The 16,785-nt window shown below is 44.8% G+C and overlaps 1 protein-coding gene across 3 annotated transcripts in view; it reads right to left on the bottom strand.

Annotated features, from left to right (window-relative positions):
* Positions 1-16,785, bottom strand: part of LRRC66 (leucine rich repeat containing 66) — a 46,480-nt gene that overhangs the window by 11,871 nt on the left and 17,824 nt on the right. The window contains exons 3-5 of one of the 3 annotated variants that reach the window (XR_010409395.1): positions 12,572-12,741; positions 7,195-7,384; positions 2,811-5,159 (exon numbers count right to left, since the gene is read on the bottom strand). Coding sequence is in view for 2 of the 3 variants with exons in the window: in XM_064584469.1 (XP_064440539.1) it covers positions 2,956-5,159; positions 7,195-7,384; positions 9,225-9,437 (2,607 nt within the window). In the remaining variant the exon portion in view is untranslated. Of the gene's footprint in view, positions 1-2,732; positions 5,160-7,194; positions 7,385-9,224; positions 11,028-12,571; positions 12,742-16,785 lie in introns of those variants that run through there. The other 2 variants (XM_045881172.3, XM_064584469.1) reach the window with 2 other exon arrangements.

Here is a 16,785-nt window from a genome sequence, read left to right on the forward strand (position 1 = left end):
GAAGACTTCAAAGCTGGAATTACAGAAATGAAACATATCTGCAATTAGGAGGTGGTGGAATTGAGAGCTCACCCCGGGAATGTGAACTGAGTGAGAAGACCAGAGTTTCCAAGACCACACCCTGGGAAACATAGCTATTCAACAGGTGAGCACAGAAAGAAGAGGTAGAAAGGAGCCCGAAGAAGAATGACCAGAGAGGTAGAAGAATCAGAAGAAGCGTATGCTGGATATTCTCCATCTGCCCCTCCTACTCTGCGTTCTTCCCTTCTTCATCCTGCTCTGTGACCCCTGTGGACTGCATCTACTGGCTCTCTCACTCTCTGGCTTCTAGAGGTCAGCAGCTGGGAGGCACTGACAGAGAAGGGAGGGCCAGAAGAGAGAGAGAAGCTGGGTGATTCCTCCTGTTGGATTCTGGATTGTTAGTGGCTCTGTTCCTCTACTCAAGTCCACACTCCTGTTGTGCATGCATAGCTGAGGTTCTTTCGTCTCTGCAGACCTAAGGGTGGGAAAGGTGGTCCTACTGTTGCTAAGTCCTTAGGTCCCTCATCTTCCTTTCCTGGTTCACCTTAATCCCATCTAGAGCTTTTCCAACAGCTCCTTCATTAACCTCTGTCCAGTCATTCCTGTTTCTTGCCATCTGCATCCTGTTGGGATCCTCACCTTTACAGAGTTCTAGCACAAAGCCACAGAATGAGTTTCAAGGTGGGGTGGTCTCCAGCGTCAAATGCTGTGAGACCTTGTTTGATGAAGGCTGAGGAGTCCATGCTATGTAGCAACTGGAGGGTGTTGTGGCCTCAACTGGCACAGGCTAAGGGAATGATGGGCTGGAGCCTGATGGCAGTGCACCGAGGAGTCAATGGAGAGGCACTGACCATTCCTTTGAGGAGCCTAGCTATTTAAAGAGAAGAAGGTGGTATTTTGAGGGAGCTGCAGCGTGGTGTTTTCTTCCTTTGATTTAAAAAAAATTTTTTTAAAGATTTTATTTATTTATTTTAGAGCGAGACAGAGAGCATGAGTGGGGGGAGAGGCAGAGGGAGAGGGACAAGCAGACTCTGTGCTGAGTGTGGAGCCTGATGCGGGGCTCCATCCCAGGACCCTGAGATCACGACCTGAGCTGAAATCAAGAGTCGGATGCTTAACCACCTGAGCCACCCAGGCGCCCCTCTTCCTTTTATTTTAATGTTGAAGGGACTTGGGCACGCTTTTAGCCAGTGGGAAGGAGCTACTAGACAGAGAAAGCTTGGAAGTGAAGGAATGGGAAACATGAATGGATCCATGCCCAGGACTGTAGCAGGAGCTGACCGGAGGGATTAACCTTGACCACAGAATGCTGACTTCTTAGCTCAGAGCCAAGGAGTGAGTGTAGATGTGGACAGTAAATGTGTACTGCTGTGGGGTAGGGAAATGAGGGGGTTTCTTCCTGACAGCCTAAATTTTCTCAGTGAAAGTTCAAGGGCAAGGAAATTTCAAAATTGCAATTGTGAACAACAGGGGAGAAACTGATCAGGGACCAGTGAAGGTCCCAAAAGTTTGCTAAAATAAATGAATAAATGATTGGTTTAAATGATATAAACCAGAATGCAGCATGTGTGGAGAAGTGATAATGTCATGAGATACAGTTGGAAAGGTAGGATGTGTCTAGATTATGGAATTTGGTCTTTATATAGGCAATGGGGAGCATGAAATTTTTCTGGGTTTTTGTTTGTTTGCTTATTTTTTTGTCTTTTTAGTAATCTCTACACCTAACGTAGGGCTTGAACTGACAGCCCTGAGATCAAGAGTTGCATGCTCTACCCACTGAGCCAGCCAGCCACCTGCATCGAAGGTTTTTGATTAGTGGAGAGATGAAGAGAACATAAGACTTTTGGGGGGGGTGAGTGGCGGCAAGGAGAAGTACTAAAGGTTACAAAGAGGCCTTAAAATAATCTAGGAGCTAGATAAGGATGTGCCTTATTTGGGGGTTGAGAGTAGAGATGACAAAGTTAAGAGCCACTGAGGAGCTAGATCCTATGAGACTAGTGGTGATGCCAACAGGTGCATTGGGGGATGGTTAGTTCCTTTCCCCAAATTCAATCCTTTCCCATCTTAATCCACCCTAAATATACACTCTGAGCCAAAGCAGGGTGCTTTCTGTGCAAACACTGGTTTGACATGAACTGCCTAGCCCCATCCAGATTGCCACACTGAAATGTCTCCTTGTATAGACATATACGAACTTCCACAGCATAGAGCTTAGAGGTGACTCAGATACAGGGACTACAAGAGAAAGAGTCGGAGATAAGATAGCAATTTCAGTTGGCTTTCCTGGGTGGATGTCATGATACTGTTGATCAAGAAAGATCACATTTGTGAAGGAAAATGATGAATTTTAGGTCCCGGGATGATCTATGTGGATTTGGGCCATTGGGGTTGAGAATGTGAGTCTGGAGCTTGGGAGGGAGGCCGGGCCTCGTGGCGCTGATGCAGGTGAGGCCTGTATGGGGCTGATGGTGAAGCGGCGGGGCCCAGGGAGAGCGGTACCTCAGAAAGACCGGGAACAGCTCTTTGAGGAATGTTCTCTGAGAGGGCAAGCAGAGGTGGACAAGGGATGTCAGGAAGGAAAAGGAGAAAATGCCAGAAAAACAGGAGGATACACAGAAGAACACGGCTCCTGACAGCCCAGATTGGAGAGTCCCACCAAGGAAGGGCTAATTGAGGATAATGGCATGGTAGCTTTTCCTTTTTACAAACAATACCACTTCTCTTCTTGAAGACTGATTTCTAATTTACAGTTCGGTCTACAAAATGGTCCCTCTTTTAACATCACTTACGAACAAATATTTAGAGTTGCTCTGAATCCCCCTAACTTTGTAGTTTCACGATCACCGTCCAGAAAGCTGTGCTGTTCTTTGTGTGGAATTTGTTTAAAAAAAATCCGTTCAGCGGTTCTAAGGGCTTCAATCTGAACTCAAAATGTTACTTGAATTCCCTTTGATTTTCAAGTTCCACATCGTAGTAGAGTAGGTCCTCATACAGCAAGCCAGCCCCCATTAGGTGGCCCTGGGTCTGCATTTGAATATTTTCTAACTGCAACAGGTTCTCTTCTGAGTATTTACCCCAATCTCTGCCACTGAAGGGCTCCTGCGTTCCTGGTAAACTGGTTTCACTTGGGAGCTCTTGTAATAATGGCACCTGGCTCCTGGAATGGCTTTCAGCATAACCCCGCTCTCCTCTTTCACACTGAAGAGCCGGTTCATCACTACAGGATTGTAACAATTGTGTGCGGCTTCTAACCTTTCTGGAATCCGAGTCCTCAAGAGTGCATGCCAACCCCTCATTTGCATCAGTGTCCGTCAGGTGGGGATTCATGTTGCCCCCTTCCGAATTTTGTTGTGAGGCTCCTAAGTTTTCACCGGCAGTGATCTTGAGAGGAACATCATTTTGAGCTGTGTTCATTTCCTGAAGGCAAGGTTCATATTTATAAATGTCTGAGTCTCTTTCACGAGAGTCGCTCTGGTCAGGATCTGAGGGAACTTCAGCAGACCATGGTGGTGTTTGTGGTACAACATCTACATTTAAAAATTCTAAGTCTCTAAGTGAGTAATGCCACTCTACGGCCTCAGATTGGAGAGCTGCGGCATAATCGCAGATGACCATGCCTGGGGTCTCATCCCCGGAGGGACTGTTACTGCCCAGTGATCCAGGCACGGTCAGTGGACCCTCAAATGTGTTGGTGTTAGAGGCACCTTCCAGATGAGTCTCACACAAACCTGAGTCTGGACCAGAAATGAGAGGGTTTTTAAAACAGTCCTCCTGATTCTCACACTTCTCCAGAATCTTCTGGCAGGGGATATTGTCCTTAGGATCCTCTGATGATGTAACATTGTCCTTCCTCACCCCCGAGTTCTCATCCTCCGGGGGCTCACTGGCTTTGTGGCTCTTCTCACCATGTGCCTCTTCTTCAGTCACATTTCTTGCATCCTCTGAACTTGTTGAACTTAGAGTAAATAAAGACCCTTCATCAGAATCAGAATCGTAGCTGCTGTCCAATGGGTACTGAGGGTCAGGAGGAGCATGTTTCTGCCCTGGTTCCACGTCACTGAGTGGGACCGCACCGTGGGAGGCGGGCAGCCCTTCCTCAGCACTGGCCCCCTGGAGGCTTTGCTGCTGTGTGTCCTGCAAATTCAGGTAAGTGCCCACTTGCATTTCCTTGGAAAACTCCGAAGGTAACCGCTCATTCTCTCCAGCCCCCTGTGCTTTCGTATGCGTTTGCATTTGAGAGAGAGAAGCTGCCATTTCTCCCGAGAGGGGTGCATTTAACTCACCCGAGTCACTGTGAATTGAGCCAGAGACAATCTGCAATCTGCCAGCTCGCACAGGGGCGCCCGCTGAATGCACGCTGGGAGAACCTTCCTGGGCCAGAGTTGCATAATTTACTTCCCCGAGAGCATCTTTCCTGTGGATGTGATCCTGCCCTGCTGGAATTCGTTGGTTATGACCAGCATTCGGCTGTCCTTGGAGAATGGAATGGGCTGCGCTGTCACTCAGAGGTATGTACTCCTTCCCACCTCCTGGCCCTCTGCTGTCCCCACACGGCCCCCTGCTCTGCCACCTGCCAGGCTCCCTTCCGCATTCTCCTAGAGGTCCGTTGGGGATGACAGCAGCGCGGGGGCTGGCAGGCTCTTGGAGAGGCCGATCTGTCCTCAGGTGCTGGGCGTTCCCTGCAGCTTCAGTGTCGTCACAGAAGCCCTTGTTTGAGTATGCGTTATCCGCGTTGTCCCCATTGTCGGAGCTGGGCCTTTTGCGTGCGCATCTCTGGTGCCACAGTCTGTCAATGAAAGGCCTGGCGAAAGCCCCCAGGCAGAAAGCCACGAAGAACGTGATGAACACGGCCAGGCAGACGGCCAGGGCGAGGTCCTGGGAAGTGTCTCCCTGTCTGCCAGCCGTGGGCACATCCCTGGGGCTCCTGGCCCCTCTGGGCAGCCGGCGCAGCCTCTCGCTGGCCGGGGCGCCCGCGGGGCCCTTCCTCCATGCGGTGCCAGGGCGCTCAAACCAGCCTGCCTGGGGCCTCTTGGATTGGCCTGGCCGGAGGCTTTTCACAGGCTTCGCAGGACCATGAGGAAGGTGGGTCTCCCTGGAAATTCCACTTTGGAGGGTCCACTGGTCTGCCTCCTCGTTCCCTGGAAGCGGGGTGGGGGGAAACATAGTGAGTGGACACGAAAGTAAGGCTCTGTGGGTCCTCCTCAGTCCTTACCTGGCTGTCTCAGGTGTGCATGGCATGACGGTACGCAGCTTTACTGACTGATCAATTGGTTGTAACCAACAGTACGTCTCCGGCCACGTACGCTTTTACACTGGCCGTCAGGCTTTGGCCTGCTACTTAGAGGCCCGGGAGGCTGTCCGTTTCTTAGGCTTCTTGCCTGATTGCTGCTCATGCGAGGAAAGAAGACGGGGACAGCTACACCGCTTCTCCTTCCTCTGACTCCTCCACCTACTGCCCATTTTGGAGAACATTCCATCAGCCCCTGCACAACCTCCCTTGGCTCTACCTATGTGCAGGGTATCAATTTCTCACTATGCCCCAGGGCTGGCAAACAGAAACATTCAGGTTTCTTACTGGCTCCTGCCATTCTGCCTTCCATACCCAGAATGCCAGTTGTGGTTTCTACAGAGGAGTGAAACAGGGTGGCTGACATTAAGACTTCTCTGTGACCTGGGCGCCTGGGTGGCTCAGGCGGTGAGCATCTGACTCTTGGTTTCGGCTCAGGTCGTGATTTCATGGGTGGGGAAATCAAGCCCCCAGTGGGGCTCCACACTCAGTGGGGAGTCTGCTGGAAGATTCTCCCCTTCTGCCCCTCCGCCCACTCGCTTTCTCCCTCTCTCGAATAAATAAATCAATCTTTAAAATTCATAGATTTTGGGGCACGTGGGTGGCTCAGTCGTTAAGCGTCTGCCTTCGGCTCAGGGCATGGTCCCAGGGTCCTGGGATCGAGCCCTGCATCGAGCCCCGCATCGGGCTCCCTGCTCAGTGGGAAGCCTGCTTCTCCCTCCCCCACTCTCCCTGCTTGTGTTCCTTCTCTCGCTGTGTCTCTCTCTGTCAAATAAATAAATAAAATCTTTTTAAAAAATAAATAAAATAAAATTCATAGATTTCTTCTAAACGTAGTAAGCATGGCCATTTTCTACTTTAGTGGCAGTCATGAACAGAACAGAGTCCAGGACTTATTACAAAAAATCTTACCTCCCCCCACCCCCACCCCCGCCCCTATACCCAGTTAGGAGTTTGGGATTTAGCCAAGATAGTTAATGGCAAAAAAAGTTTTCCAGAATGTTCAACTCTGGTAACATAGTCTAGCATTTTGGGAGAATGTCAGGGAACAAATCAAAGTATACTTTTGAAATATATGTGTTTTGTGTGTGTGTATATATATATATATACATAAACACATATATACACACACACAAAACACACACACACATATATATAATATATATAACAAGATTATACTTTCATAGGGTTAGCAAGCATTTTATTTTATTTTAATTCCAGCATAGTTAACATACGATGTTATTTTCAGAGGCAAATGCTTTAAATAATCATGTTTTGTGTTTTAAAAGTTCTTTCTTTGATTAGTTATTTGTTAAGAATTGGGATTGGGGCGCCTGGGTGGCTCTGCTGGTTAAGCCTTTGACTTGAGCTCAGGTCATGATCTTGGGGTCCTGGGATCAGCTCAAGTTGTGATCTTGGGGTCCTGGGAAGCTGCTCGAGCCCCACCCCCACCTCAGGCTCTGGGCTCAGCAGGGAGTCTGCTTCTTCCCCTCCGTCTGCCCCTCCCCCTGCTCCTGTGCATGCCCTTGCTCACACACACTCTCAAATAAGTAAAAATCTTAAAAAAAAAAAAAAAAAAAGAATTGGGATAAAAATGTGACATTTTGGGGCTTTTCTCTCCCTGTGAAATTACTGTTTTTGACCAAATCCAATTGTTTCTGAGCAGTTTGAACTAGGTTTCTTTGACCATGTGAAGAAAATCATCCATGAACTGAGGCAAACAGGTACCAGTGATTATTCTGTGACACAGCCCGCGGCTGACTTAATCCCTAATCAACACTCTTGCTTTCAAGGGGACTGTCATGGTTTCCAATGAGACTAAATTTTCCATGGGCTTTTCTCAGTTCAGCTGGAACCACTTCAGAGAGGAGATGCCACTGACTTACCTACAGACTTACTGCAGATGACATTCCATGTTTTCCTCCAGGATTCAGAAAGGACCTTTTGGAAGGCTGCCACACTATAGTCACACTCCCGTTGGTTATCAGCCAAGTCCACCTCCAGATGGGGAAGTTCCAGAGCAATGACCATCATGGGTAGGATGGTGGTCAGAACATTGTTGCTGAGGTCTACCACCTGTTTGAGAAGAAACAAGTTTAGGGCAGTCTGTGAATCAAGACATTTAGAGACAAAATAAATACTAGTTACAGGTATTGTTTACATTGCTAGGGAGGCAATACAAATTTAGCCCTGATTTGAGAGTTAGAGAATACTGGGTTTAAATTTCTGCTCTGCCCCCTAGCAACTCTGTGAGCCTCAGCAAGCTGTTCACTTTTTAGGAGGCTCCTTCCTAGGGTTGTTGTAAGGGTCAGATGTATGTGAAAGCTTTAAGTATGGTGCCTATATTAGATGCCCAGTCCTTTCCCCTCCCTTCTTTCCTATGAGTTGCAATTTGTACTGTTAGACAAAACCAAGACTCCCGGTGGTTATCAAGGTCTAGAATTAGATACCAGGTCTAGAATTTCTGGAAGCACTGTGATCTTGAAAGTGACCAAAGACACTGGGCCATGAGAACATAGAACACAGAAGAATTGTGGTTGACCAGAAGTAGCAAAGAGAGATATTTTGCATCAACAATTATCTCAAGGGTGGTAGTACATTTCCCTGCATCCATGGCCACCTGGTATATACAAGATGACTAATTTTTCTAGTCTAATCAGGAACAAAGAGGAACCTGGGGACCAAAAAGGCTTCAGTGGCTCTAGAAACATAGAGCAGGATCTGCAGAAGTTGGATATGGCTGTGACATGATTCAGCAGGGAAGGCAGTTGGGTGTAGCTCTTGCTACCATTTGCAGAGTGCTGCTATGTACCAGGCATTCTACTGGGTGCTTCAACCTTCCCCTCCCCCTTTTCACAGAGGAGGAAACTGGGCTAGGTCACACAGTACATACCACAAAGCCCCTAGTACCAGGGCCTGGTACACAACGGGTCCTCAGTAAATAATGGAGAAAGGAATGAATGAATGGACTGGCAGAGTTGAGATCTGATCTAGCTCCACAGCTGTGTGACTTCCACTCTGGAACACGCTTTCTTGGAGCCTGGGCTCCCACTGCACGGGAGGAAAGGGCTGGGTGGAGGAGGCCTGCAGCAGGAGGTGTCAGGGGGTGGGGGGTCGTGGGGCTTAGGGAGGGGCAGGTTGGTAGTTAGAAGAACAGAAAATCATAAAAAAAAAAAAAAAAATGTAAGCCTTGCTGGAAGGGGGAAAAAAAAAAGGAAAAGAAAATTGGACCATCAATGAAAGCCAGAGCGGATGAATGTTATCCAGGTCAATGGTTTTATAAACATCAGGGAAAAAACAGCATTGGCATCTTGGGTTATATAAATTCCTAAGAAGAACTGATTCAAACAATCAAACAGCACCATGACCACGACCACTACGTGTAGAATTAGAATTCTCCCTGAACTTAGGTAGTGACAGTGACCTTTCCAGTGTTGAGTAACCAAGTAGTCTTGACTCCCAAAGGAAGGATGCCAAAAACAGGAAGGAGGAGACTTGGGGGCTCGGGGTAGAAAGAACCACTTCGCTTGGCCAGGCCTTGCCTGTGATCAATAGCTTTCTTATGTACCCCTCCTCAGCAACAGAGTGGAATACTCCGATATTTTCCTTTTAGTGCACGTCTGCATTTTCTTCATCCCAGCATCTTATTATATTACAAATCATGGAACTGAAAACAAAACTGGAGCAAGGACAGAAAACTAATAAAATGATTCAGGAGGAGTAATTTCCAAGGAAAGATTAAAGCAGAACAGTCTAATTTGCCTAAAGAAAAAGCCATCCACCATCATTTGAAAGGGGTGTACACTACAGAAAGATTGGAAGAGGCAACTAATGTTGCTACACAAGTCACTGCATCTAAGAAGAATGGGAAAGATTAAGAAAAGAAATGCTAATTTGAAATGCCAGTGAAACTTACTTCGTTCCATCTAAACGTGAGGATGAATTTATGGTTTGAAAACTCCATCTGGCTTCTGAAGATTCCCACATGGGAAGACACGTAGCATAGTGCAAGTACTAAATGCATCTCCCGAAAAAGAAAAAAACCAACATCTATTTTGATATTCAGCTTTCTGGTACCAAATAGTTCCGTCAAGTTCCAAAACCAGTTTTTAGAGTTATTGGCAAACATGTAGAAGGGATAATGGAGAAGGAGAAATTGTATGATTCTGGGCAGTTCAGGTGAAGCGAGAATTACAGATGATTTAAAACATTCTTGGGGCTAAATGTTTTATGCTAAAAACACTTTTAGTTTGCCTGTAGCATCTCTTACCTGTGAGCTACAGAACACCTATGAAGCACAGTAAAAATGCATAGGAAATAACAACAGACATAGGGCAATCACCACCCAAATACACCTATGATCAGTATACAGTATACTAAATGAGGTTCCCAGGCAACCCAACAACTCATTTGTGGGGAGCTGGGGAGCACTGCCAAGTTAAGCGGACTTTCTCATCTGCTCTGATAATTACTGCGGCAAAGATGCTCCCCAACGGCCCTGCCTTCTGGTATTCACGCCCTTGAGGAATCTCCTGCCCTGGAGCACAGGCAGGGCCTGTGACTTGGTTCTAAGCAATCGAATATGGCAAAAGCAATGTGATGTCACTCCCCTGATGACATTATATTAGCTTGTAATGTTTTTCTTGCTAGCAGGCTCTTCTTCAGGCTCTAAAGCAAGCCGCCATGCTGTGAACTGCCCTATGGAGAAGCCCACGTGGCTCAGGACTGAGGCTGACAGCCAGTAAGGAACCAGTAAAGAACTGAGCCCTCAGTCCCACAGCCCACAAGGACCTGAGTCTTGTCAACAACCATGTGGGCTTGGCAGTGGGTCCATCTCCAGCTGGGCCTTCAGGGGAGTCTCCAACCCTGGCCAACACCTTGACTGCAGCCTCTTAAAATACCCTTAGCGAAGGACCCAGGGCCTTGCCTGGCTTCCTGACCCCCAAATCATGAGATAATATGTGTGTAGTTTTAGACTAAATTAGTAGTTATTTGTGATATACCTATTCATGGCCATCATCCATTTATTCATTCCTTTGTTCAGCAAGTGTTTTTAAATATGTGTTATGAATTAGACATATGCTAAGCACTAGAAAACAAAATAGATTATGATGTATGTCCTCGAAGAGATTAGGGGGGTATAGGCATTAACAATTAACCATACCTAAAGCTAAATAATTTCAGTTGTGATAAATGCAATGAGGAAAAATCATAGCACATTGTAAGTGTATATAAAAGGGCAATGAATTCAATCTGGAGGCCCCAGGAAGGCTTGCTTGAGGAAGTGACATTGGAAAGATTCAGAAGAGTTAGTTTTCCCAGGCAAAGGATCAGCATGGGATCCCTCAGCCTTGGTGTGAAGACAGAAATGGAGTGCAGTGAGCAAGGGAGAGTGGTTTGCCATGAGGCTGGAGAGGTGGGCAGGGGCCAGGCCCTTGTTGGGAAAGCTCAGAAGGATTTTTAACAAGAAGTGGCACAATCAGATTTGTATGTTCAGAGAGTGGGATATTGTGGCCACTTTAGAATTTCTACATGCACTTTACATTTGTAAAGACCTTGCTATGGGCGCCTGGGTGGCTCAGTTGGTTAAGTGACTGCCTTCGGCTCAGGTCATGATCCTGGAGTCCCTGGATCAAGTCCCGCATTGGCTCCCTGCTCGGCAGGGAGTCTGCTTCTCCCTCTGACCCTCCTCCCTCTTATGCTCTCTGTCTCTCATTCTCTCTCTCTCAAATAAATAAATAAAATCTTAAAAAAAAAAAAAAAAAGACCTTGCTATATTCCAAGTACTATTCGAAGCACTTTATATGCATTAAAACATTTAATTCTCACAACCTTCTATGAGAAAGGAATGAAGTTACCTCTATTTTTCAGATGAGAAAACTGAGGCACAGAGAGACATGGTGACTTGACCAAGATGGTGTGGCCGCAGAGTGGCAAAGCCAACCCAGGCCACTGAGCCCAGAGCCCACCCACCTTACCACTGCCTCCCTTCCCTCCCTTCGATAGAGGAGGGACTTGGGGGCCCTGGCTGACAGGTGGCAGTTGGAAATTCATCTCCCACCTATACTTGAAGAACGCTTTTCTTAAACCTGGGAAAAATCAGCTGTCTATGTCGATGCTGTCTAATATGACAGCCCTTAGCCACAACGTGGCTTTTGAGCATTGAAATGTGACTCGTCCCATTGGGATGTGGGTTTGAAGTCTTAGCATGAAAAACAACGTAAAATATCTCATTAATAATTTGTATATTGGTTACATGGGTAAAAGATAATATTTGGGTATACTGGGTTAAAAATACATTACTAAACAAAATTCACCTCTTTTTTTACTTTGAATCTAGTTACTAGAGCATCTAAAATCGCGTATGTGGCTCGCAGTTGGTTTCTACCGAATGATGCGGGCCTGTCTAAAGAGTGAGGGTCTGTGATGGAGGATATGGGGGACTGAATCTTTCCCCAAGACCTCGCTAGATGTCCCACTGGAAGCCCCCTGGCCTTTCTAAAGGAGCACTGTGGGGAGACTGTAAATTATCTCCCAGAGAAGAGTGGGGAGAATGGAGGAAAGTGCTTGGGGCAGGGGCTGAAGTGGCCAAGCCCGGAGCAGGGCTTTGGCCCGGGGCAGAGGCGGGGGTGGGGGGTTCCTCCCCTTCATAGCTGTCAGCATTAGTGAGATTAACTGCAAGGGGCCTGAGAGACAGGGGTCCGAGATGGGTCCGATGTTTGTTCAGAGCAGTATATGGTACGTGGTGAGTACAAGTATGGGCTGTTATTATGATCACTGTTATTATTTAGGGCCCTGTTTGGGTTTGGAAGCACCAGTGTCGCAGGCCTTCAGAGCCCCATATCGTCCCGTGCCCCGGGGTGGCTCAGAGGAGCCTCCTCAAGTGCTCCAGATCACACAAGACCCCAGGGACCTGTGACCCACCTTGCAGCTCAGGGTGGGAGTCTCAATTATAACCCAGATTGAATTTCCTGCCAACTGGTAAGTGGACACTTGGAGTTGGGTTTAATTTGATTTAGAAAAATAGTGTGCCAATTCTTGCGGCTGAGTATTATGTTCGAGTAAAATTCATGTCCATTACTGAGGTGTTTGAGTTCTGAGGCAAGAGAGAGACTTCAGCAATTTTAGCAGAGCCTTAAAATAGAGTTTTTGACTAACAGCCCCTACTCCTGGGTGTGGAGAAACTCTTCCATAGAAATACTCTTCTAATGCAATGGCCTGGATGTCTGCGTATTTGAAATACTCTAAAAGTCACTTTATAACCTGTAACTTCTTGAGGTCCTTGAAGACTTCTGGATGAATCCTGAATATCTTGTTGCTCTTTAAGTAGAGGTTTTCCAGCCGCAGGCAGTGCCGAAGGTCAGACAAACCGATCTGCGCTATCCCGTTGAAGGACAGATCCAGACTCTGTAATGACTTCAGTTTCCACAGTCCTGTTAAAATGGAAAAGCACGTTAAAGTACACACGGGTGGTATTTACTATTGGTTATCACGGTCAAACAGTTGTGACACCCTGCCGGGCTGTCCGTGCAGGACCCGCTGAACGGCGGAGGCTATGGGGATTTGCGCACGATGCACCGCGTAGGAAGGAAAAGGTTCTGTTTGCAGAGCAGCCTAGAGTGGGATTCCGATGTTCTTGGGGAAAAAAAGAGCCACATGCAAAAAGATACCCATGTTCTGAGCCAGCGGAGGAAAAAGGCCGAGAGGGACCTGAACGGAGTGATCAATAGTAGTAACACTCCAGAGTTCTTGTTGATCCTGCAACATTTCTAGGCATTCGCTTATTTTTCAGAGGTAATAAGTTGTAGCGAGGTTTTTTTTTTTTTCTTTTTTAAGATTTTATTTATTTGACAGACACAGCGAGAGAGGGAACACAAGCAGGGGGAGTGGGAGAGAGAGAAGCAGGCTTCCTGCTGAGCAGGGAGCCTGATGTGGGGCTCGATCCCAGAATCCTGGGATCATGACCTGAGCCGAAGGCAGTCGCTTAACGACTGAGCCACCCAGGTGCCCCGAGGTTTTGTTTTCTGACAAAAAGAATCTAATTGGGTTTTGGTCTCCGGCTTTGTATTTCACTTGATTCCAGAGAGTAACCAGGAGGCCCATTTGGCACAGAACACAGAGGCTGGGAAGGAGGTGCCAGTCATAGCAGACTTCCAAATCTGATTTCCCATATGAGTCTCGTAAGGATGCCCTGCATTTTCACATTTCCCTTCTGCTCTATTCTTACATATACCTTGTGTCTCTCTCTCTCTTTAAAGATTTTATTTGAGAGAGAGCAAGCAAAAGAGAGAGAGAGCACGAGCAGAGGGGAGGGTCAGAGGGAGAAGAAGACTCCCGCTGAGCAGGGAGCCCGAAGTGAGGCTTGATCCCAGGACCCTGGGATCATGACGTGAGCTGAAGGTAGATGCTTAACCGACTGAGCCACCCAGGTGCCCCCCACATGTAGTTTGTGTCTTTAACCAACTACTACTTAGCAGATCACATTGGTTCAATTCCAGAAGGGTTTATTCCTTGTCTACTGTCTGCAAGATACTCATTATCAGACTGATTATACAGAGATGATGACTTAATGTAAATAGCTGTACCTCAATGTTATCTTATATTCACATCAGCTGTACAGATTAAGTAAGAGATCATTAGGACAACTCAATCAAAACATTATGAGCCAGGCACTTAGTGCTGAGGAAAAATAGAGCATAGCATCCTTGTGTCTGAGTGAGTGATAAGACATACACACAAGAAAAAGTACTAGTTACACAAACCGTTATACCCCCGCCATCCTACTATAAAATTAACTGTTGTTTGCCTGTCAGCCTCTCCATCAGATGATTAGTCCCTTCGGGGAGGAATTCATATTTTTGTTAACTCTTACAATGCCTGGAATATAATATGTATCCAATAAGCCAGAGGTCACAGTGTTTGACCCACACAGAGATTTAAAAATTATTGACCTAACAATAAAGATTCAGCACAAAAATTCGCATTTCTAGCTTCTCTTGAAAAATTAAAGTTCCAACTGGCACAAGATAATGCTTTGTGAGAGCTGAATGAGAGCTGCCTGCTTTAGCTGGGGCAGGCACTTATAGAAGATGATTTCTTTGTACTCATGCCTCTACCAAAAACAGGAAAACAAAGGACAGGCCACGAAGCTGCATGTTTAAAAAAAAAAAATGGAAGAGAACCAAGGCTGATATTCAGCTGGCATAGGCTAGTAAGAAATATTTCCATATTGGTTTGTAAATAACCATTGCTGGGCCCTTGTGGGCTGCCCCACGGCCCTAGGAACCCAGCGGGAAAGCGCCGGTTATAGGCCAGTTGTTAAATATTTTGAATATAACCCCTAGAGAAAACATGTTTCTTCATGGAGTGAAGACTTTTTCCTATACGTTTTATTATGCAAACATATGGGTCTATGAGAAAAAAATGTAGCATAAGACAACAATATAAAAGAAGCTATGGTTTCCTTAACATCGTCATGGCACTTGCCTGGCTATATATATATGGCTGTGAGCTCATAGTTCCTGTAATATCTTGCTGCTTATTTGAATGGAACACGGACCCTTGGAGTTCCATGGAGGGAAGAAATCATTTTAAAACTCCTGTTTAACTGTATACTCTCTTTATGCTCTGAGCACTTCACAAACATTTCCTCTTAATCCTCACAAAGCCCTGGGTGTTGTTACCATCTTGTAAATGACAAAACCTAGGTGCAGTGAAGTTAAGAACTTGCCCCATGTCAAAGTAGGTAGAACTGTGGAGCTGGGATTGAAACTCAGATCTCTCAACCATTATTGTTTAACCATGAACATTTCATACAAAACAAACAAACAAAAAGGGCAAAAATAGTAAACATGTATTGTAGGACTCACAATATATATGTAGAGGTAAAGTGTATGACAAAAACTAGCACAAACACCAGGAGAAGAGAGGTGGAAGAATATTGTTCTAAGTTTCGTGTGTTACAGGCAAGTAATAGAACACCAAATAAAGATGTTAGGATGTATACTGGAAATCCCAAAGCAACCACTAAAACAACACAACAACAGCATAGAATTACGTCTAATAAGCCTACAAAGGAGATAAAGAGGATTCATTTTAAAGATACACAATTAATGCAAAAAAGGGCAGAAAAAGGTAAAAGGGGGAACAAAAGAAAAAATATCGAGATGATAGATAGAAATAATAGTTTAAAAACACTAAATAAAAGGCAAAGATTCCAAGTTTGGATAAAAATTCGAGTCAACGATATAATTCCTACAAGAAACCTACTTTAAATATAGAAACATGAGTAGGATACATGTAAAAGGATGGAAAAAATAGTCTTTTCTACAAATAGTGTTGGAATAATTGCATATCTTTAAAACTTCTATAAGTTATTCATACCATGTACAAAAAATTAACTCAAACTATTTTAAAACTATCATAAACCTAAATGTAAAACCTAAATTTAAACCTAAATATAAATAAATCATAAACCTGTAATATAAAATGTAAAAAAGTAAAGTTATAAAACTTCTAGAAGAAAACATAGGAGAAAAATCTTTGTGACTTTGGATTGGGCAAAGATTTCTTAGATACAACACCAAAACACAATTTATAAACTAACAAAGTGATGAACTGTACTTCACAAAAATTTAAAATTCTGCTCTTTGAAAGACATTGTTAAAATAAAAAAATACTCAAGCCACAGACTGGGAGAAAATATTTACAAGTCACATATCTGTGAAAACTCTTGTATCCAGAAGATATAAAGAACACTCAAAACTCAATAATTTAAAAAACATTAGAAATTGGCCAAAGATTTATATACATCATCAGAGACATACAGATAGCAAATAAGCACACAGAAAGATAATTCAATATCATTAGGCATTAGGGAAATCCAAATTAAAACCACAATGATATACCACTATACATCTATTAGTATGGCTAAAATTAAAAAGATGGCCCATATCTGGTATGGGTAAGAATGTAGGACAACTGAAATTCTTACATAATGCTGGTGGGAATTTAAAATTTAAAACATTTAAAAATTTAAAATTTAAAATTAAAAACAACCACCGCACACAACACTGGCGATTTCTTCAAAAGTTAAACATCTACTTGACATACAACTCAGCCATTCTCTGCCTAGGTTTTTTACCCAAGAGAAATGAAAGCATATATCACCACAAAAACTTAGTTTCATTATTCTTTTAATGTTGATAGGAACAGTAGTGATGATCCCTCTTTCATCTCTGGTACTGGCAATTTGTGTCTTCTTATTTTTTTTCTTGGTTAGTTTGGCTAAAGGATTATCAGTTTTATTTTTTTTTTTCCAAAGAAACACGTTTTGGTTTTGTTGATTTTATCTATTGTTTTCCCTGTTTTCAATTTCATTGATTACTGCTGCAATTTCTATTATTTCTTTTCTTCTGCTTGCTTTAGGCATACATTACTCTTACTTCTTTAATTTCCCAAGGTGGAAACTTATGTTA

This window comes from Mirounga angustirostris, unplaced genomic scaffold (assembly GCF_029215605.1).
Source record: "Mirounga angustirostris isolate CCGP_5_RB_7025 unplaced genomic scaffold, mMirAng1.0.hap1 SCAF_2, whole genome shotgun sequence".
Lineage (NCBI taxonomy): Eukaryota > Metazoa > Chordata > Mammalia > Carnivora > Phocidae > Mirounga > Mirounga angustirostris.